General features: G+C 35.3%; 1 protein-coding gene across 3 annotated transcripts in view; it reads right to left on the minus strand.

Moving 5' to 3' along the window:
* YAF2 (YY1 associated factor 2) overlaps positions 1–23,000 on the minus strand; it is a 65,422-nt gene that overhangs the window by 19,688 nt on the left and 22,734 nt on the right. Inside the window, exon 3 of one of the 3 annotated variants that reach the window (XM_068561709.1) lies at positions 21,980–22,051. The exons of 1 other annotated variant lie outside the window; for it this stretch is intronic. In XM_068561709.1, the coding sequence (XP_068417810.1) occupies positions 21,980–22,051 (72 nt within the window). Of the gene's footprint in view, positions 1–21,979; positions 22,113–23,000 lie in introns of all 3 variants that reach the window. One more of the 3 variants, XM_068561710.1, reaches the window with a different exon arrangement.

Consider the following 23,000-nt stretch of genomic DNA (forward strand, 5'->3'; position numbering starts at 1 on the left):
AAATATTGTAAGGAGTAAAAGTTGTGAGCATGAAAATACATCAACACATTGTCTTATACATAATAAGTATTAACAAAGAATAAGAATAAACTTATTTTTTCTTATTCTTTGAGGTTATTCAAACAATTGACTATATAAAAAATCTGAAAGCTAATATGTGAAGGTACTACTAAAATATGATTTAGGAACACATCCTAATAAGAGTAAGTTTTTCATACTCTGTCATCTTCAAACAAAATGGCAATGCTACACTATAAAATCCCAATTTGGAAAAAACTAAAAGCTATTTGGTTTATTCACTTCACCTCTGTGTTTCCCAGCTCCAGAGCTGGGTGAGACGACTGCTGCTAGCCTCCAAGACGGTCTCACATCTCTTGGCATTCATGCCCTTGTACAGGCTCCTCCTACAATGAACAGTGCTGATTTGTACCAACAGAAGGATACCGCAGAAATGGCTGTAAGTGGGACTTTCGGGGCTAAGTCATAAACAACACTGTGCCTTCTATCTTGCTCACTCTTGATCACTCACTCTGGGGAAGCCAGCTGCTATGTCATCAGAACATTCATGCAAGCCTAGGGAGAAGTACACGTGGCAAGACACTGAGGCCTCCTGCCAACAACCGCCAGGGTGAGCACACCATCTTGGAAGCAGATACTGCAGCTGAGTCAAGCCTTCAGATGACTGAAGCCTCAGTTAACATCTTAATTGCAACCTCATGATAAACCCAAGGCCAGAACTACCAAGCCAAGTTGCTCCCAAATTCCTGACTCACAGAAACTGTAAGAAAGTAAATGTTTTGGAATGCTGTTACACAGAAATATATAATAAATCTGTTTGCCAAAAATCCAGGTGAAAAGACAGTGGTTTCTGGTGTGGGAAAGGGGAACATGGAAGAGGGAAAGAGGGAGAGGAATGGGAATAGACCTAATCAAAGCGAACAGAATAAAACAATGCAAAGTGTTAAAAATGTTTTAGGCTGTTATCTCTAGGTTTCAAAGATCATTTTAATTTTCTTCTTTGTCCTTTTCTATATTTTCCACACTTTTAACAATCTATCTTACTTTTTAAAATAAAAACAGAAATATGCTTTTTAATTCTAAAAACTTTCTAAATTTCATGTGTATAATCTTATTAGGTAATAATCTACTTGAAAATAACTGAAGGTCAACTGTTGAGATCACTACTGACTTCAAAGCTTCACCTATTATTTGTAGTGAGGTGGATGGACCTAGAGTCTGTCATACAGAGTGAAGTAAATCAGAAAGAGAAAAACAAATACCGTATGCTAACACATATATATGGAATCCAAAAAAAAAAAGGTCATGAAGAACCTAGGGACAAGACAGGAATAAAGACACAGACCTACTAGAGAATGGACTTGAGGATATGGGGAGGGGGAAGGGTAAGCTGTGACAAAGTGAGAGAGTGGCATGGACATATATGCACTACCAAACGTAAAATAGATAGCTAGTGGGAAGCAGCCGCATAACACAGGGAGATCAGCTCGGTGCTTTGTGACCACCTAGAGGGGTGGGATAGGGAGGGTGGGAGGGAGGGAGACGCAAGAGGGAAGAGATATGGGAACATATGTATATGTATAACTGATTCACTTTGTTATAAAGCAGAAACTAACACACCATTGTAAAGCAATTACACTCCAATAAAGATGTTAAAAAAAAAAAAGCTTCACCTATATGCAAGGCACTGTGCTAAATATAAGAAGAGACTAAAAGATGAAGACGACATGGTTCCTAACATCATCGAGCCTCAATTTAGCAGGAGAAACTGTCAGGAAGAATTCAATAATGGCCTAGAACATGGTATATTCTCAATAAATATTTGTTGAATAAATATGAAGGGTAGGAAATACTAAAAGAGCACACCTACAGTTGGGAGAGTCAGAGTGGAAAAGAAATGTGTCAGGGAAGCCTTCCTGAGGAGCTGGTAAGTAAAGTGAGCCTTACGTGTAGAGACAAAGGTGGAACAGCAAGTTGGAACCAGGCTATGGAGAGTTCTGACTGATAGAGTCAGTGGTCTGGAGTTTGGATTTCATTCTGAAGGAACAGGAGCTATCACAAGTTCAATCTATATGCTATTCTCTCTAGCATGTTTGAAGTTTTACATAATGTTATAGAAATAAAAGTTTAAAAGTTGAATCTTTTTTTGAATCCTCATTGCTGACAATGCAAGGGCATCAGGGTCTGACTGGAAGTAAAGAAAATCATTAAGAAATCATTACTATAGTTGAGAGAGAGGCGTAAGTGTCTAAAGTAGGGCTTTAGGGGTTAGATGGGCTATGTGAGAGAGCATATGTAAGGAAAATACTCAGAAGTCTATTTGGATTTGGGGGTGTCAAGACAGAGGGGAGGAGTAAACAATGACATCAAGGTTTACAACTGATGCCTAAGGGCATGACGATGCCACAATAGCAGAGACGTACTTAAAGTTTGCTATTTGGCCTTACATATGTATATATGTGTGTATATGTACTAACACATACATATATACAAGTTATCTATATATTATCTGATGTTTAAATATGTTACATACATTATATATTACAAAAAGTATATACAATATATAACATTTGCAGCAGATATAAGATCCTTAGAAATTTTACATTCTCATTATGTTTCTTAGGTTAATATTAATATTAGATGAGATTTCATAAGTACCAACTGACAGTATATGCTACAGACAGACAGGGAAGGTAAACAAACCCACTCTAAGTATCAGAAGAAAATTACCCTAGTACAAGCACATTTTGTTGATAATTCATATACAAATAATCAGTTCAAGACAAAAAATAGGTTATATAATATATATATCACTGTAGCATATACTTTCTAAATAATAAAAGCAGCTACATTTAATTTTGAAAATGTTAATCACAAATCGTGATCAAAGTTGTCTGTTTTAATATATTATACAATGCCATACAATTTGCTTTTGTCATTTTCTTTAGATTGTTTGTTCTATTTAATTCAAGATGCCTACAATCACAGAGATCTCATTCTAATTTAAAGAATGTTCTTTTAAAGATACCTATCCTGTAATTACAAAGATTTTTAAAATATTGAGCCCAGTAATACAAATCACTGCTAGTCTGTTTCCTTTTGATTATACTACATATTAATTTTTCAGAGGCATATAAGTAATCAACAAATGGTTATTATCTTCTGTCTGCTAACAGAAGATTTAATTCATCCTTTGTAAAGTTCTCCAAAATTTGGATTAATGACTATATATGAAGTTTAGGGCAGAATATCACATTTCTTAGAATAAAAACAGTATTCTGAATGCAAATGAATATTCACATGTTCACCAAGACAGATTTAGCTCTAATCAGTTAAAGTATATCACAAAATAGTAAGTGACCAACTTAAGTTGTACAGAAGTGAACTAAATTAACTTAGAATGAATGGATTATAATGATATATTCCAAAATAACTGAAAAGGGGAATTTAAGGTTTAATGATAACATCAAATATAAAGAAACATGCAACAAAAAAAGAGGCTTACCTAAAGTAAAAGAGGGTAGGAAAAGACTACAGAAGGAATTTCTAGTGATGAACAGAGCCCTGATTTAGGAAAGACAAATGTCCTCTACTCTCAGCATGTCTCAGCCAAACACAAGTGAACTCCCAGCTTCTCTTTCCAAAGACAGTAAGGACACCAGTTCAGGATCCTCTATCTCTAATGATCCTAAGAGATTTAAGTTAAATTTACTTTCCACATCAGCTGAGGAAATAGCTGTAATTTTCCGTTCCATCCCATAGTTCCCCATCTGATTCACACTAGCCAAAACTTACTTTAGCACACAGAGCTAAAACACAAACATATGGTTGAAATGACAAATTTATAAACACACACAAGTAATCAACCAGCAGGCATAAATGACTACTTCAGATCTTTGCTTTTTGATAAAAGGAAAGTATAAGGAAGAATAGAAGTATATTAGGCCAAATGAGATAAATAAAAAAGAAATTTGAGAAGACAAACTTAAAATCTTACACAGGATTACAGCAGTTAACACGCATTATGTACTAATAAATGGAAGCTATGTGCAGAAATTTTTGGTGGACAAGGCCGCAAATAAAGTTTACTAAAAAACACTGCCACTAAGTTAATATAGACCAAGGATGACTACAAATCAACTCGGTTTTTAAAAATAACATTAACTTTCTATTAACTTTCCAAGGATGACTACAAATCAACTCGGTTTTTAAAAATAACATTAACTTTCTATAAAAGCGCTTTCTTAACATAGAATTTACTAAGTTATCATAGTTATCAACTATATTTAGCAATTCACTAGTAATAGTTCAGTGCAAATGAAAGATACTATCACATTAATATTCAAAGTTAAATGTAGTCAAATTGAACATTTAGGACCTGTGCATTTTATTGTATGTTAATTACACTTCAATTAAAGAATTAGATGTAGCAAGACTTTAGTTATGAGTAACTGAAGATGAAATATTTAGATAAAATTGATTTTTCCAGCTAACTAAAATATACATTTCAAAAAAACAAACCTTTTTTATTTTGTTCCTACAATTTATTACATGCTTCACTGCCTTAGTAAATAGTATAACATATAAAAGTTATTAATTTTTTAAAGATGTCTTATGTGTGCCAAGGATCATACTAAGCCCTTTACATTCACTAACTTATTTAATTTCAAATTCCTTTTTATATGACAAGGAAACCAAGGCTCAAAATGTTTAAGACATCTGCAATGATCATATTCCAAGTCATACTCAACTCCAGGTCTGCCTGACTCTAAAGTCTGTACTTTTATTTTTTTCCCCAGCTTTATTAAGGTGCAACTGACAAAACTGTATATAATTAAGGTGGACGTGATATTTTGATATACGTACACATTGTGAAATGTTTACCACAAACTAACATATCCATCACCCCATGTCACCTGTTTTTGTGGTGGTGAGAACATTAAAGATTTACTCTTTTAGCAAATTTCCAGTATACAATATTACTAACTACAGTAACCATGCTGTACATTAGATTCCCCAGAACGTACTCATCCTGCATAACTGAAACTTTGTACCGTTTGACCAATATTTCCCCATTTCTCCCGCCCCCAGCCCCTGGACGCAACCATTCTACTCTGCTTCTATGAGTTCAACTTTTTTAGATTCCACATATATGTGACACCATGCAGGATTTGTCTTTCCACGGCTCGTACTTTCAACATGTCACAAGGCTGTGTTGTCTTGCTTACTCAGAATCACCTTTTAGAACCTCATGCAGCATGTTATTCTGGAGCCATTAAGATGTTTTGGGACATCTGCCCTTATCTGAAATGGCAGTTCCAGAATGCTGTCTCATTCTAGCTGGTGATTCTTTTGTCTCCTGTCTTGGCATCAGCTACCACTTCTCCGTGTATCTGATTTGGGCAACCTTAGTCTTCCCAGTCACAACTCCAAGCCCCAAGCTACTTCTAATTTAATATCTACCATAATCAAAGAAGAACTGAAAATTGCCAAGAATAAGATCTTATCAAATTAGTGATCATATTCTATTCAATTGTTTTACATCACTGTTAACAACTGTGACACAAAAAAATTGCATGAAGCAGAATACGGTTGTAATTCTTAAAGCTGCATACAGCACTCCAGAAGCTAATCGGGGAGATGTGGATGATGAGGAAGAGGTGACTACAGAGCTCCCTAACCCCTCTGCAATGAAAGCAGCTGTGCTTTCACTTTATTAATTGGAGCTCCAAACAAAATTCTATGAGATTTTTTTTTAATAAATTTATTTATTTAATTTATTTTTGGCTGCATTGGGTCTTCGTTGCCAAGCGCGGCCTTTCTCTAGTTGCAGTGAGGGGGGGCTACTCTTTGTTGCAGTGTGCGGGCTTCTCATTGCGGTAGCTTCTCTTGTTGCAGAGCACGGGTTTTAGGTAAGCAGGCTTCAGCAGTTGTGGCACGTGGGCTCAGTCGTTGTAGCGCATGGGCTCAGTAGTTGTGGTTCGCGGGCTTAGTTGCTCTACAGCATGTGGGATCTTCCCGTACTAGGACTCGAACCCGTGTCCCCTGCGCTGGCAGGCGGATTCTTAACCACTGCGCCACCAGGGAAGCCCTATGAGATTTTTTTTTTAATGGGAAAACTATTAAAATAAACTAACCAAAAACACTGTAGTACTGTGTTTGTGGAAATTACTGAAAAATGGCTGAAAATTCAACAAGGTGGATAGTTCTTGAACATAGTAACCAAATGCCCAGAATAAAGCACTGAATGTTATCCGAAGGGTTTGGGGATTACTTCAGTATCATGCTTCTCTAATTGCTATAACTTTTAGCACATCTAGAACAAAGTTAAATAATACTGATGAGAATTTCCTTGCCTTGTTTCTAATATTAATATCACTTAATTTCTAATATATCTCCATGAAGCACTTTCCTGATTATGGTTTTGAGATGCATATTTTAATTACGTTATGGTTTTATTAAAGACTGTTTCCAGATTTTTTAGGAGAATGTTTTTACATTTTTAAACTCAATTACTTGAGGTTTTTTTGCTTTGAGGTTTGGGAAGGTTTCATGGTTTGGCTTCTAGTTCTTGCTTTTTTATTAACTTAAAATTTCATTGTAGAGTGTATGGTTGATAATACCTTTTTCCTCCCAGTTTTCTTTCTAGTACTTATTTTTGAAAATGTCACACGGGGAATTAAAAAGGTGTCATTCTTTTTACAATAACAAAGTATGATATATTGTATCAGATTCATTGACTATATAATTCAGAGTTTCCACATCTCATATTTAATCGCTCTGATGTGGCAAGGACTGAAAGATGTCTTAAAGTCTCCCATTACTGCTACATTTCTTTCTCTTCCTCCTTGAATTTATAGATCTCACTTTAAACACTTCAATGCTTCATCTTCGGAAAATAAAGATTTGTGGTTCTCTTCATATTGGTAACTGTATCCTTGATTATTACAAAGGGCCTCTCTTTTTTTTCACCTGATGTTTACTGCTTTTAATTCAACATTGTCTAGCAATACCATCCAATGATTAATTTTCTGTTTTTATTTGCCTAGTATCTTGTTTTGACTATCCATTTACCTCCAACCCCCTTAGTAATTTTGTTCTAGATGTTTCTAACATCAAGTGTGTAGCTGGGTTTTGTGTTTTATCTAATCTGAGTCTTGCTGAACAGCTGAGCTTATGTCATGGGCTTCTATTGTTTTAATAAGCACATATGATCTTGTTTCTATGTTTTCTGGGTTTGTTTTTCCTTTCATGCTCATTCTTTTTATCTTCCATCTTTTGCTACACAGTTATTCACATATTAAACAAATGTTTACTGAGCACCTACTATGTGCCAAGTACCATACTCAGTGTTAAGAACACAATGGTAAACAAAAAAGTTAGCTACATACATACAATTATAAACCGGTTTTGTTCTTCCCCACCCCAAATACCATTAGCAATTCTAACAGGAGTGGGCGTAGATAAGGCTTCCAAGGAAGATTGCTCACATGATCTGACATGCTCAGACTTAAATAACACGAAGGAGGTGCTCCAATGAAATAGTGGGAGAAAGATAATATTGGGCAGAAAGTAAGCAATGAGTGTACAAAGGTGGCAAAGAACTCGGTGGGCTATAGAAACTGAAGGAAAGGCTGAAGGATATTGAGCAAGGGGGAAGAACTACATGAGATTAAGAGGTAGAAAGGCCATATCAGGTCTTCAAATGGGCCAAGTTAAAGAAAGAATCTTGGCTTTATTTTAGGTACAGTAGGTATCCTGAAATACTTTTAAATTTTAAACGTAGAGAATGAAGCATGACACATATGGAACTGAAGAGACCAAGTGGTACAGTATTAGAGTAGCCCTGACAGGAGACGGTGGTGACTTGGAGTAGTGGGCAAATGATGAAGATGGATCCAAAGATTTTAATCAAGGTAGTACTATCACTCTTCCTCTTACCCTTCTCCCAGTTCTGGAGTTATGTGGTCTACTTTGAGACCTATTCAAGATTACTTTTACATATATAATTTGGTTGTTTAATAAAAAGACATGCTACATAAACTCATTCATTCAGTAAATATTTATCAAATGTTTATTACTGCCAGGAAACATTCTAGGCATGGGAATATAGCAAGGAAGAAAAAAATCCCTAGCCTCACAGAGCTTACATGTTGTGAAATAAAATAAAACTACGTCTTCTTTATGTATCTCATTATGTACTACCATAATATTCTAAATCGGTAACATTAAAGCATTTTTTGATGTAGTATAGTCATTCATTCACTCAACAGACATTTACTAAACACCATCTATGTAGCAGGTCCTACTCTACAGGTATACAGAAATATCCCCTCATGAGCACACATATTAACTGCTAGAGATAGGCACACACACACACACACTATATATATATACACATATATATATATATATATAATTTATCTGTATTATTATAAACAAGCATACACATATATATTATTATATGTGTGTATGAGTAGACGGTAGGAGTAGAAGAAAAATAAAGCAGGGTACGGGAAGAAGCACGGAAGTGCTACTTTTCTGCAGGGAAATCAGGTAAGCACCTCTCATGAGGTTACACTTAAGCAGAGTCCTCAGTGAAGTGCAGGAGGAAGCCATGCAGGTATCTAGATGTGAAACATTCCAGGAAAGGCAAAACCGACTGCAAAGGCCCTGAGGCAGAAGGCTGGTATGTTCAAAGAACACTAAGGTGACCAAAATGTCTGAACTTCAATGAGTGAGAGAGAAAATGGTAAAATCAGTCTGAAGAGGTGGCCAAGGACCAGACCATGCAAAGCCTTCCTTTTCTACAATGGAGATAACTTGGAATTTTATTCTAAGTAGGATGGGAAATGAAGTAGGATGTGAAGGTTCTGAACAGGAGAATAACATGATCTGACTAAAGTTAAAACCAAAATTACTTGGCTGCCCTACTTAGAATGGTCAAAATCTAGAACACTGACAACACCAATGCTGGAGAGGATGTGAAGCAAAAGGAACTCTCAGGTACAGTCACTTAAGAAGACAGTTTGGTAGCATTTTATAAAACTGAATATATTCTTACCATACAATCTAGCAAGCGTGCTCTTTGGTATTTACCCAAAGGAGTTGAAAACTTATGTCCACACAAAAACCTACATATGGATGTTTACAGCAGCTTTATTCATAATTACCAAAACTTGGAAGAAACCGAAATGTCCTTCAATAGGTGAATGGATAAATAAACTGTGGTACATGCAGACAATGGAATACTACTCAGTGCTAAAAAGAAATGAGTTATCAAGCCACCAAAACACATGGAGGAATCTTAAATGCATATTACTAAGTGAAAGAAGCCAATCTGAAAAGGCAAATACTGTATGATTCCAACTATATGACCTTCTGGAAAAGGTGAAAGTATAGAGGCAATAAAAAGATCAGTGGTTGCCAGGGGTTGGAGGAGGGAAGGATGGAATAGGCAGAGAACCGAAGACTCTCAGGGCAGTGAAGCTATTCTGCATGATGTTATAATAGTAAATACATGCCATAATATATTTGTCCAAACCCACAGAATGTATAACACCAAGAGTGAATCCTAATGTAAACAATGGACTTTGGGAGATAATTATGTTTCAATATAGGTTCATCAATTATAACAAATGTACCACTCTGGTGGGGATGCTGATAATGGGGGAAGCTATGCAAGTGTGGAGGCAGGGGATATATGTGAAATCTCTGTACCTTCCACTCAGTTTTGCTCTGAACCTAAAACAGCTCTAAAGAATAGTTTATTTAAAAAACAAAAACTGATTGCTTTAAAAGAGTGACTATAAATGGTATGAATGACATATCCCTTTGCAAAACAGTCTGGGGGAGATTTTAAGGTAATGTCCTTCTTATAGTTTCCCAAGTCAATCACATTTAGAGTTTGTGGTCCACAAGGCAAGGCTTTGAGACATGAAGATCTATAATTAAATTCTGGCTCTGCTACGGAACGACTTCTGTTCTTATGTAAGTCACTTAACCTTTCTGGACACTGCTTTCTTGAGAAAATAATTACAATAATAATAGTCATTCTACAAAGGGGTTTGTGAGGATCAAATTAAAATGAGCATTGGAAACTTTTAAAAAAATTACCTGGCTGCTATTTAGAGACCAGATGGTAGGGGAGCAGAGAGTAATCACAGAAACCAGTTAGGAACTTACTACAATAGGCAGGCAGGAGATGATGGTGGCTTATATTAGGAAGGCAACAACAGAGTGTGGAAGAAGAGGCAGAATTCCAAATATATTTTGGAGGTACAGCAGACAGGATTTGTAGATGAACAGGAAGTAAAGGGTAAGAGAGAGAGTGAGGGGAGAGAGAATGTGTCATCAGAAAGGAGAAGGAATTTGGGGAGAGAAATCTAAGTTCAATTTTGCACATTAAGATTGAGACACCTAGGACTTCCCTGGTGGCGCAGTGGTTAAGAATCCGCCTGCCAATGCAGGAGACAAGGGTTCGAGCCCTCGTCCGGGAAGATCCCACATACCGCAGAGCAACTAAGGCCATGTGCCACAACTACTGAGCCTGCGCTCTAGAGCTCGTGAGCCACAACTACTGAGCCAGCAGCGTGCCACAACTACTGAAGCCCGCGCACCTAGAGCCCGTGCTCCACAACAAGGGAAGCCACCGCAATGAGAAGCCCGCGCACTGCAACGAAGAGTAGACCCCGCTCACCCCAACTAGAGAAAGCCTGCACGCAGCAATGAGGACCCAACGCAGCCAAAACTTAATTAATTAATTAATTAATTAAAAAAAAAATTGAGATACCTAGAAGACACGAAGTGGAGTTGCCTAAATAAGTGTCTAATGTTTCACACGCAAAAAAGTGGGAGATGTTTACATCTAACTTATTGAAAACACTCACTGTTTTACAGCCACATCTTAAACATGCATATGGTAAATAGCAAGACCTTCCAAATGACAATATCAGTTAAACTAGTACACCAACAGGTGATTAAAACAAGACAGACATGGTTTTACCCCTTAGTTAGTTTACAGTTTAGTGTGAGAAACAGAAAAATACACAAGTAAGTAAAATATATGCACTATGGGAGAAGTCCAAAATGGAGGAAGACATTTAGGCAGACATAAAAACTACCTTAACATCACCTATAAATAACACTCAAATGCTGCACTCACTACGCTGGGTGACGTGCACTGACCATAATGGGTATTATGAACATAGCAGGGTTGGGAAGAAGATAAAATGGGATTGAGATTCTACTAGAAGGGAGATGGAGTAACAAAGAGGTAGGTTAAGAAAGAATGGAAACTCCAAACAGGTACGAAGTTAAACAAAAATTAAGACGAGAAAACAGGTAGCCCAGGAAACCCCAGAATCCGAGCATTTATATATTCAGAGCCCAAGTAATCTCATGTTATAAGAATAAAGTCTGGCACTCTTTGAAATAACTTACAGAAGATTGTTCTGCTGGTACTGGGACATATGGATAACCATTAGAGGTTACAAATTCATTTACTGAGAATAATCTTAAATGTCCCTCATCTAGGAAAGATGAAACCAAAAAGCTATTAAAATGTTAAGTCACGTGTCTTGTACCTTAGTTATGGCTTTATTTTGCAGTATGTTCATTCTCAAACAGTATCGACTAGGGGAAAAAATGGGTTGATTTGAAAATCTCTAAGCCCTTAGTATCTTAGAGAATGGATACTCAATCCCCATAAAGTAAGATGCTAAATCTCACCTCATAAAAAAGAAGTCTGCATGTAAGGAAACCTTCTGCTTCAGAGCAGTGACTTTGAACCAAGAAAGGAGAGGTTTGTTACCCTGCTGGGGTGAGGGAGATAACAATGACAATAATGTACAGTCGACCCTTGAACAACAGAGGGCTTAGGGGTGACCACCCCCATGCAGTCAAAAATCTGAACATAACTTATAGTTGGCCCTTTGTATCCAGGGTTTCTGCACATCCATGGATTCAATCAGTGGCGACTGTGTAGTACTGAAGTATTTACTATTGAAAGAAATCCACGTACAAGCAGACCCATGCAGTTCAAAGGTCAACTGTATAATGCTACCTCCTATAGCCCATGTAGAAGATCTGAGTCTGATATTCTGATGAAAGGAGGAGCTGATACTCTGATTAAAAGCTTATAGGAAGGAAACTTTACAATTTATCTAAAGAAATAAAGTAGGCCTGGATATGAGAAAACATTACAGAAAGACCTAAATGGTCTGTCAAATTTAGGAATGCATAGTAGGGTTTCAGGTTACCAATGATCAATAGTTAAGCTAAGCACCTATGAACAGGTGAAGCAATAAAAGAAAAAAAAATACTCAAAGCATCTTTAATGAGAAGTAACAGACGGAGAACTATATAAAACCAAATGTTTTTCAGATGCTCCAAGTCTGCACTGTACAATACAGAAGCCATATGTGGGTCCTGAGCACTTGAAATGTGCTAATCCGAATTGAGATGTGCTCTAAGTATAGAATACACCCCAGATTTTTAAGACTTAATATGAAAAAGACTGTGAAATATCCTGCTAAAAATTGAAAGGGTAATATTTTAGATATATTGAGTTACATTTTAATTTTTTAATTTAGCCACAAGAAGTTTTAAAATTATATATATAACTCCCTTTTGTGGCTTGCATTATATTTCTATTGAACAGCACTGTTATAAATTAGTCATGTTTAATGTGAAGCCTTAAGTTAATATGACTATTTTTAACATTTTCATTGAATTTAATAGTTTGTTCCTTTAGTACTAAATTCCACTTGGGTACATCCTGAATAAGATGATTTTAATGTGAAGAACAATGACAGCTTACCAGACTGTCCAGAAAACAGACTGAATCAAGTATCTGGGGAGGGGCTTGAGCCAGCAGGATTGTTCCACCCAATGTTAACCAGGCTCTCTTCATGTTATCTCTGGCAAAAGGGTTACATAGTAAAAAAGAAGCACTATGTACACACAGAACAGGATTTGACCAATAGTTTAGCCAAATCCATCCAGGATAACAATAAGCTTTGTTTTAGGATTTTTCTCAATTACAATTCTAGTGTTAAACTTACAGTGTAAGATAAATATCTTTCACTGTGATTTATTCAAGCTTACCCATTCTCAGCAATTTTCAGATATTCAAATTCACCCTTTGGGGAAAGAGCTCACCTAATTTCAATTTGCTATAAAGGAAAACACACCTGTCTCATTAGGGTGAAAGGAAATAACTGTATTACTTTTTATGAGATACCATGACAGATTTTAAAAGATAGTGGAATTCTCATAAACACTAATACCATCTGGAAACATTCCATGGTCCATCTGGAAACTTAAAAAGAATGTTGTTTTAGGAAATTAAGAATTTCACAAACAAGATACAGAACATAAAACTTTTACAAGATAGCACTGACTCAAAGACAGAGAATGCAATATCTGAGAAAAACAATTGAACTATCCCAATATTAGAAGACTACTAATTTTAAAAAAATGTATTGGACTCAGCACAAAGAAAATTATATTGGATTTTAGAGATCCAATATTTCCTACATATTAAAATATTTCTCAAGTCAGAATTCTTTGGCACAAAACAATTCAAGACTTTATATATAATTCTCAGTCAAACTGCCTTAGACTTTGGTAATCAGTGGAAGAAATGGAACCAGTGGAAGATACCCTAGATGGCTTAAGGAGAAATTTGGGCTCAGGTGCTAGTTGATTTTGAGACTGAAGTGTCAAAGTGCATTCATTTCAACATCCAGGGGTCTACTAAGCACAAGGTATTAAACTAAGTTTTGGAGATATAATGGTGAACAAGCTACAATCTCTGACCATTATAGAATTTACTTTCTCACAAGAATAAGTAGGATTGCCATCAATATTTCATTGCCCGTTTCTCTTGCCCCAACCCAAGACACTTCCCCCTTCTCCTATTTGTATATGGAAGGGAAAGGGTGGGGATGGAGAAACAGGGAAGAAGAGACAGGGACATAACATACTGAATTAAAAGTATTTTTCTCATCTCTTTCCCTGTTCAACTCTGAACTCCTTAAAGAGAGAGGATGAAACCACCCTATCGCCAGCACCTAACCCAGGGTCTGGCACTTATCTGCTGCTCACTATCCCAGAACTAGACTAAATTATAGCCATTTTGCTAGGGCCACTGCTTTTTTCTTTTTCTATATACCAATACCAAGAATAAATAAAGATTAAAACAATAAAGGTCAATCTTTCCAGTGTTTCCTTTTACAAAAATAAGCATATACATACATTAAGTGCAGATGTTTAAAAGCTATAATGTACATATTACTTCACTTATATTACTTTTATAGTAAGGAAAAACATGCAGTTCCATAAGCTAGTTTCTTTTTACCACTAACATTAAGATCTCCCTCACCTCCCAACCCCATCCAGAGGTAACAACTACCATGAGTTTGGTGTAAATGAGATCATATTGTATGCATCATTCTGCAATACCTTTTCCTTGCATTTATGAGGTCTCTCCATGTTTATAAACATCAAAAGGTGGCATGGCATAGTGGACTCTGGAGCCAGGCCACTGAGGTTCAATCCTAGCTTTGAATCCCAGCTCTGCTATTTACTACCTATTGACCCCTCTATGCTTCAGTATTCCCATCTATAAAATGGAAATAATGACAGTACCTATTTCTAAGTTCTCATGAGGACTAAAATACTTAATGTTTATAAAATGCTTAGAACAATTCCTGGGCATAGACAGTAGAATCTGTTTCTTAAATTAAAAAAAAAATCACGGAGAATAACCTAATCATAGACCTAGGTAATTCTTCATTAAGTAACTATTTTATATCTTATTTTATTTATCCATGCCTCTTATTGTAGACATTTAGATTTTTTTCCAAATGAATATCCCTGCATAAATCTCCCTGGGCAAATGTGCAAGTTTCTCTAGACTAATACCTTGAACAGTAATTGCTGGATACTAGGTATGCACATTTTAAATTGTGTAACACTTATCTGATCCTGAGCTTTGCAATCTAATGGGTGAAAATCGATGGTTCATAAGCTTTTAACTACATTTCCCTACAAATGAGGCTAAGCATCTTCTCAGTCCAATTTCCAGTTTCCTCTGCTGTAAATTGCCTTACTATCCATTGTTCATTTTATTTGTATCACCTACAGTACCTCTTTTGATCTTTACATATTCTGGACACAAATCCGCTGGACATTACAGACATTATACATATCTCCCAGATGTGCCATTATGTTTTAGTTTGGTTTATGATGCCTTACAGTAAACCTAAGTTTTTCTTTTTGAGGTAGTCAAATCCTTGATGGTTTTTTATCCTTGAAGGTTCATTCTTTTTTTCTTGACTTGTTAAAGAAGGCCTTACATATCCTAAAGATACATATTCTTCTATACTTTCTTCTTCTTTAAAAACAGTTTCTCATGTTTAATGTTTAATTCAACTGGAATTTATTTCTGCATATGGTCTGAAGTAGAAATCTAGTTTTCCCCCATATAGAAAAACCAATTCAACAGTCCACATTTTCTTTCCCTGCTGATAGAAAATGCCATGTCTAGCACCTACCAACTTCTCAAATATATATGGATCCATTTCTGAACTCTCTATTGTTATATTAATCTGTCTTTTCTTGTATTAAGACTATACTACTTTAAATACCATAAGGCTTTACTTTTCTTTGAGGTATAATTTATATAAAGTATACAAGTACTCAAGTACTATGTACAGCCTGATTTTTAAATATGTATACCCCTGTGTGATCCAACTCAGACCAAGATATTAACATTTCTCATGCTCCAGAATGCTCCTCATATCCCTTCTCAGTCAGTACCGTGCTTCCAAGATAACCACTATTCTGATCTTGATCACCACAGATTAGTTCTGTTTTTGAGCTTCCTAGAAATGAAATCATACAATATGAACTCTTTTGTGTCTCACTTCTTTTGCTCAACATTTAGTCTAGAAGATTCACCTCATGTTGTGTGTAGCAGTTTATTTTTTTTCACGCTATGTAGGATTCTATTCTAAATATCATAATTTTAACATTAGTCTAGATATCCAACAGCGCAACTCCCTCTTCCTTGTTCTTTTTCTTCTTTCAGAGCTGTCTTGGTTATTCATGTGCCTTTACTTTTGTATATGAAGGTCATTTTCCACCAAAAAAGAAAAAAAAAGCCTACTCAGATTTTTGTCTGAAATTACATATAAATCACAGAGAAATTAATTTTTTAGCAATATTTATACTTCCCACTAATGATTATAGTATATCCTTTTATTCATGTCTAATTTTATGTCCTTCAATAAAACCTTGGGTACTTTATAGAATTTGCTGTAAAAGAGGTATTTTTCATTTTCTAACTGGTTGTCGTCAATTTGAATGTTGAGCTTGTATCCAGTAACACTGAATTCTCTTATCACTACAGTCTGTTGATTTTCTAAAATATTTTTTCTAGGGATATGTTCATCTCATTTTTCTTCCTTTCCAATCCTTTTGTATTTTATTTCTATTTTTTTCTTATTAGTAGAGATATATTTGTCTTATTCCTGATGTTAAAGGGAATGTTTCTAAGGTTTCACCATTAAGCATGACACTTGCTGTTTGAAAGACAGCCTTTACTGGAAGAAAAAAGTTCATTTCTCTTCATGGTTTGAGGGTTACCTTTTTAAAAAACATTAATGAGTGCTGAGTTTTATCATATACTTTTACCAAATCTTTCAAGATTTTTTTCCCTAAATCTTACTGTATAAATTACATTGATATAATTTTCAAATATTGAACTATCCCTACATTCTTATCTTAATTAAAATTTTTCAAGAAAAAATAAAATAATAAAATAATAAAATTTTTATCTCTGTTCATAAATGAGATTGAATGTAATATATTTTCCCTTGTATATTCTTTTCAGTTTAGGTTTCAAGGCTAAATTTGTTTGATAAACAACAGGGCAGCTCTCTCTCTTTTTCTATTATCTGGATCAGTTTGTATAAAATTGGGATTACCTGTTCCCCATAAGTATATGTGAAATTATGATTATAAAATCACAATTAAAACTACTCCTTCTGATACTACTTCACACCAATTTTAGGATGGCTTTAATCAAAAAGAGAGATAGGGCTTCCCTGGTGGCGCAGTGGTTGGGAATCTGCCTGCCAATGCAGGGGACACGGGTTCGAGCCCTGGTCTGGGAGGATCCCACATGCCGCGGAGCAACCGGGCCCGTAAGCCACAACTACTGAGCCTGCGTGTCTGGAGCCTGTGCTCTGCAACAAGAGAGGCCGCGATAGTGAGAAGCCCGCGCACCGCGATGAAGAGTGGCCCCCGCTTGCCACAACTAGAGAAAGCCCTTGCACAGAAACGAAGACCCAACACAGCCAAAAATAAATTAATTAAAAAAACAAACAAACAAAAAAAACAATGAGGTGTGCAGGATGATTCTTTAAATAAAAAAAAAAAAGAGAGAGATAATGAAAATGTTGGTGAGGGTGTAGAAAAACTAGAACCTTCATATATTGCTGGTGGGAAAAAAAAACGGTACAGCTGCTCTGGAATACAGTCTGGTAGCCCCCCAAAAGGTTAAACAGAGTTACCATATAACCCAGCAATTCTACTCCTAGGTATACACCCAAGAGAAATGAAAACACATGTTCACACAAAATCTTTCACACAAATGTTTGTACCAGGACTATTCATAATAGGAAAAAAATCCAAATATCCATCAGCTGACGTGGTATATCCACACAATGAAATACTGTTTGGCCATAAAAAGGAATGAAGTATATTGACACATGCTATAACATGGCTGGACCTTAAAAATATTATGCTAAATGAAAGAAGTAAACCACAAAAGGCTATATACTGAATGATTCCATTGTGTGAAATGTGTAGAACTGGCAAATCTATAGAAACAGAAAGTAGATTAGTGGTTGTCTAAGGCTTGAGGGTTTGTGGAGAATTGGGACTGACTGCTAATAGGTACATGGTTTCTTTCTGAGGTGATGAAAATATTCTAAAATTGACTGTGGTAATGACTGAACAATTCTGTAAAAATATTAAAAACCATTAAATTGTACATTTTAAATGGGTAGGTGGTATGGTTTATGAACTATAGCTCAATTAAGTTGATATTTAAAAAAACTTCTTCTTGGGGAAATTTACTATAGCTTCAATGTCTTAGTGGTTTTTAGTTTCTATGGATTTTCTTTTTCTTGTACAATTTTTGAATGATTTTTTCCCTAGAAAACAGACCATTTCACCAGGTTTTTAAAATTTATATACACATAAATTAATAGTAATTTCTTATGGTTTTAAAAATTACAATTACTATTTGTAATTATATCCCATTTTATAACTTTATTATTTGTGTCATCTGCTTCTTGGTGAGTACTTCCAGAACTTAATCAACTGAAAAGAACCAGCTTCAATTTGAATGAACATTGCTACTATTTCTATTGTTGATTACTTTCTATTTCATCAAATTCTACTTTTATTTTCATTTCCTCTTTCCTTCTTTCTTTGGTTTTACTTTTTACTTTTTTTAGTTTTTTGAGCTGTATATCCGGGTCACTTATTTTCTTTCAACCTAATACACGCATTTAAGGTTATACGTTTACCCCTAAGCATCACTTTTCTTATATCCCTCAAGTTTTGATACAATGCTTTTGTTGTGATTCAGTTCTAATTATTTCATAATTTCCACTATTTTTTTTAATCCTTCAAAATTCTTAGTCATCTTTTCTTCAATATTGCTTCTCTACAATTCTCTGTATTCTCTCTTCTGGAACTCTAATTAGACATACGTTGGAGCTTTTCAATCTATTCCTAAGGTGTCTTAGTTTTTCTTTTCTATTTTTCATCTCTTTATCTCCCTGTACTCTAGTCCTGGAAGAGTTAACCAGTTTTATCTTGAAATTAACAACTTCTCTCTTTAGCTACGTCTAATCTTCTATTTTGCCCAATGATTTTTTAAAAATTTATTTATTTTATTTATTTATGTTTGGCTGCATTGGGTCTTTGTTGCTGCATGTGGGCTTTCTCTAGTTGCGGTGAGCATGGACTACTCTTCGTTGTGGTGCACGGGCTTCTCGCTGTGGTGGCTTCTCTTGCTGCGGAGCACGGGCTCTAGGCGCGCACAAGCTTCAGTAGTTGCGGCGCACGGGTTTAGTTGCTCCGTGGCATGTGGGATCTTCCCAGACCAGGGATTGAACCCGTGTGCCCTGCATTGGCAGGCAGATTCTTAACAACTGCACCACCAGGGAAGTCTCCCAATGATTATTTTATAACTAGATATATTTTTCATTTTCAAGATTTCAATTGGTTAATTTATATATCTACATATATTTTTTTCTTGATTGCTCTTATTCAATTATAATGGAATATGCTCTGAATAATAAAAAAGGAATAGATATACTTTAATATACTTTTAGGTGAAATCTTCTTTGAAAAGTTCTCCATTATAAAATTCTTCTTTAATGTCAAAAAAAAAATACTTCTTAAGAGCTCTCTTGACTGCTGTTCTACCGAATGTTACCCCACTGTGCCTACCTGCATCAAGGCATGGAAAGAATAAGTCCTATTATTGCCATTTTAGAATTAGAGAAACTGAAGCACAATAAAGTTCTTTATAAAATACTTTCTCCTCAACTTTTCTTTGAAAAATATCAGAGCCACAGAAAAGTTGAAAGTACAATGTATACCACTGTACCCTTCACCTAGATTTAAAATTGTTAAAATTTTCCAGATCTGCTCTCTCTCTCCTTTTCTCTCTCTTTACATACACATATCACCACATCCAGATACCCACACATTTTTCTTCTGAACTCATCATGATATTTCACTTCTAAATATTTCAGCATGCATCTCTAAAGAACAAGGGCATTCTCATACCATATCACACTAAAAAAACCAGGAGACTGAAGAGTCGGCAGATTCAAATCAAACACTTAAATCATCTGACTAACTGTTCTTCATTTTGGCTTGTCTAATTGGACCTGAAGTGGTTCTCTGGTGATTATTTAGAAGTGACACTCAATCTGTCAAAAAGCATTTCCTTCCTTCAGTGACCCTGAAATCAGATTTCATTTACTGCTTCATCAGACAGGTATCTTAAATCCAAGCATTTCTGAAAAAATCAAGCAATAATCTTCTAAGATATTCCAACCTCAAAAATCAAGTATACTACTACACAGTCTTAAAGTGAATACAATCGAATTAACACTCTCAAAGCTATACATTCTTTTCTAATGTGCAATGGAAGTTTAATAAAGTGTATTAAACAATTATAATTTCACTATACCAGCTTTGAAGGAAAAAAGTTGTTGTTCTTAAGAAAAATATACAGTACAAACAGGATTGATTAGCCAAATGAACCCGTTTTATAAATGAAAAAACTGGCAAGTATATTTATGATTCTACATGAAAACTAATTTTTCATGGGCACGATTTAATCTCAGTCACTAATGTTAGGAAGTAAGATAAAACACAATAAAATCCTATCCTTGCTCTCAAAGACCACACAAGTCAGCTTAAGAGTTTTACATCAGAAGAAATAACAATCAATACAACCTGAAGCTAATATTTAAAGCTAAACTGTGTCATACAGATAAGAATTATACCTACAATCACAGAAATATTTAAGATCAAACTACAATCAAATAATAGCTAATAAGAGAAGTTACTATGTGCCACTAGGCACTGTTCTAAGTACACTCCAAGAATTAGTTAATTCAATCCTCATAACAATCTCATTTTTCCACTGAAGAAGCAGAAATAACACAGATGCCAGCATAAAAGGATTTATGTAAGGGGTAGGACCTGACCTCAACCTTAAAGTACAGAGAAGAAGAATGAAAAGAGGGTCATTTCAAGAAAATGGAAAAGCACAAGCCAAACCATAAATATGAGAAGTATCCTGGTAAGACCAAAACAAAAGTTTCAAATTGAAGAAATTAAGGCTGGATAAATAGGATGGGATTAGATTATGGGAGGCCCTAAGTGCCCAGCAAATGGATGAAATTTTATAAAACAGCAAGAGCACGGCACCACTACAGGTCTTTATGTGCTATAAGTGGTCTTTTAAAAATGGTAACCTGGTAACAATGCAGAATGAGTGAGAGAGAAATGGGAAGCAAGGAACTCTGTCCAATTCTAACATTTACATAAATAAATCGGGTTGGTACATGAGGAATCACAGAGCTCACATTGAACCAACTATGTCACCCCTTCACATCAATAAGTCAATCCATTATGAACAATGAAGTGGTAAGTATAATTGCAATATACCCTGAATTATTTCCAAATATACCTTCAACGAAATTAAAAGGTACATTGAAAACTAGGTCAGTAAGAAGTAAAACTATGCTTGCTGTTCAGTACTATGCCAAAAGAATTTGGCCGAATTTGACATAAGCAGAAATTTTACAGTACAAGTATCTACTCCAATAAAACAAACATCACAAATAAAGGAATTAAAATAATTCAACATATAGCTTCCTCACACTGCTTTAGAACTATTACACTATTTATCAAAAGGCAATAAATATTTAATTTTTATAAACAGCTATTATGTAAATGTATACTTTAAAATTAATGTCACATTTATTCATATACCCGTTAAGAACTAGGTATTTATCATCCATACAATAAATTCTATAATCCACATCAAACTTACAAAAAGAAGCTATCCCAAACAACTTCCTCTCTTTGTAATTAAATGAACTCCTAAAGAGAAGAAATGTGGGAAAAAAATCTTAAGTCTGTGAAAACTAGATTACTTACCAGCAACTTGAGTTATCCTATTGGGTCTTTTCCCTCACAGATCCACCTCTCTTGCCCTTCTGTCCAGCATGAGAATCTTCCTGATGGGCATCCACTGGAACTGAGGGGGCATGCAGTACAGATGCATATGTAAGAAAGTTGGGGGGAGGGGATTTGGGAGATGCTAGAGACATGCTTCAGTGTGCTCGCTTACCTTCCTGAAATTGGAAATTTCAACGGTCCCTTGGTCCTCGAGGCATTCACAATAACTTCAAAGAATGTGGATCTGTGGAGATTACCCAATAGGAGAACTCCAGTTACTGGTAAGTGATCCAGCTTTTTCTTCTCTATCAGAATAAGAAAATTATTTAAATTTATTTGAGATTATTAATACATGTAGAACTACAGGGGACAGAGTTGTAAATTCATCAGATTATTATATATGAATGCACCAAAGTAAATACAGAAACAATGTGCTAACTATGAAGTCAACAGAAACTTCTGGCATTATCAGAAACACAAGGAAAAGAAAATGATTTGAATGGTTTCATTTTAAAATCTCCACTGTAACAACAGCTATATTTTAATATATAAAAAATGAGCTATCAGACTATTCTATCTCACTAAAACACCACCATCATTTTTTAATATTAGTAAAGGATAATTAGTTGATCAAAATCTACCATTTCTTAACTAGCCATTGTCACTAACATTGCTTGAATTTTGGTGTAGAGGCCACCACAGTGGATTAACAATCTGTAAGACTTTAGATAAAAAGCATCAATGCAATTCCCATTCATCACTCAATAAGTCTTTAAAATAACCATTTGTCACCTACAACAAACCAACCACATACACATATATAAGTATGTCCACAAAAAAAAAAAAAAAGTATGCCAGGCCACTGATAAACAATGATGCTGATTTTAATGTAAATACTTGTACAAAGTAGTACAGTAATATTTTTGATTAACTGTTATATTTTTTATTTTTATAGCAATAAATTATTTTATTTTACTTATTTTCCATTTCATTTATTTTTTTTACATCTTTACTGTAATTGCTTTACAATGTTGTGTTAATTTCTGCTGTATAACAAAGTGAATCAGCTATATGTATACATATATCCCCATATCCCCTCCCTCTTGCATCTCCCTCCCACCCTCCCTATCCCACCTCTCTAGGTGGTCACAAAGCACCGAGCTGATCTCCCTGTGCTATGCAGCTGCTTCCCA

This window comes from Eschrichtius robustus, chromosome 13 (assembly GCF_028021215.1).
Source record: "Eschrichtius robustus isolate mEscRob2 chromosome 13, mEscRob2.pri, whole genome shotgun sequence".
Classification (NCBI taxonomy): Eukaryota; Metazoa; Chordata; class Mammalia; order Artiodactyla; family Eschrichtiidae; genus Eschrichtius; species Eschrichtius robustus.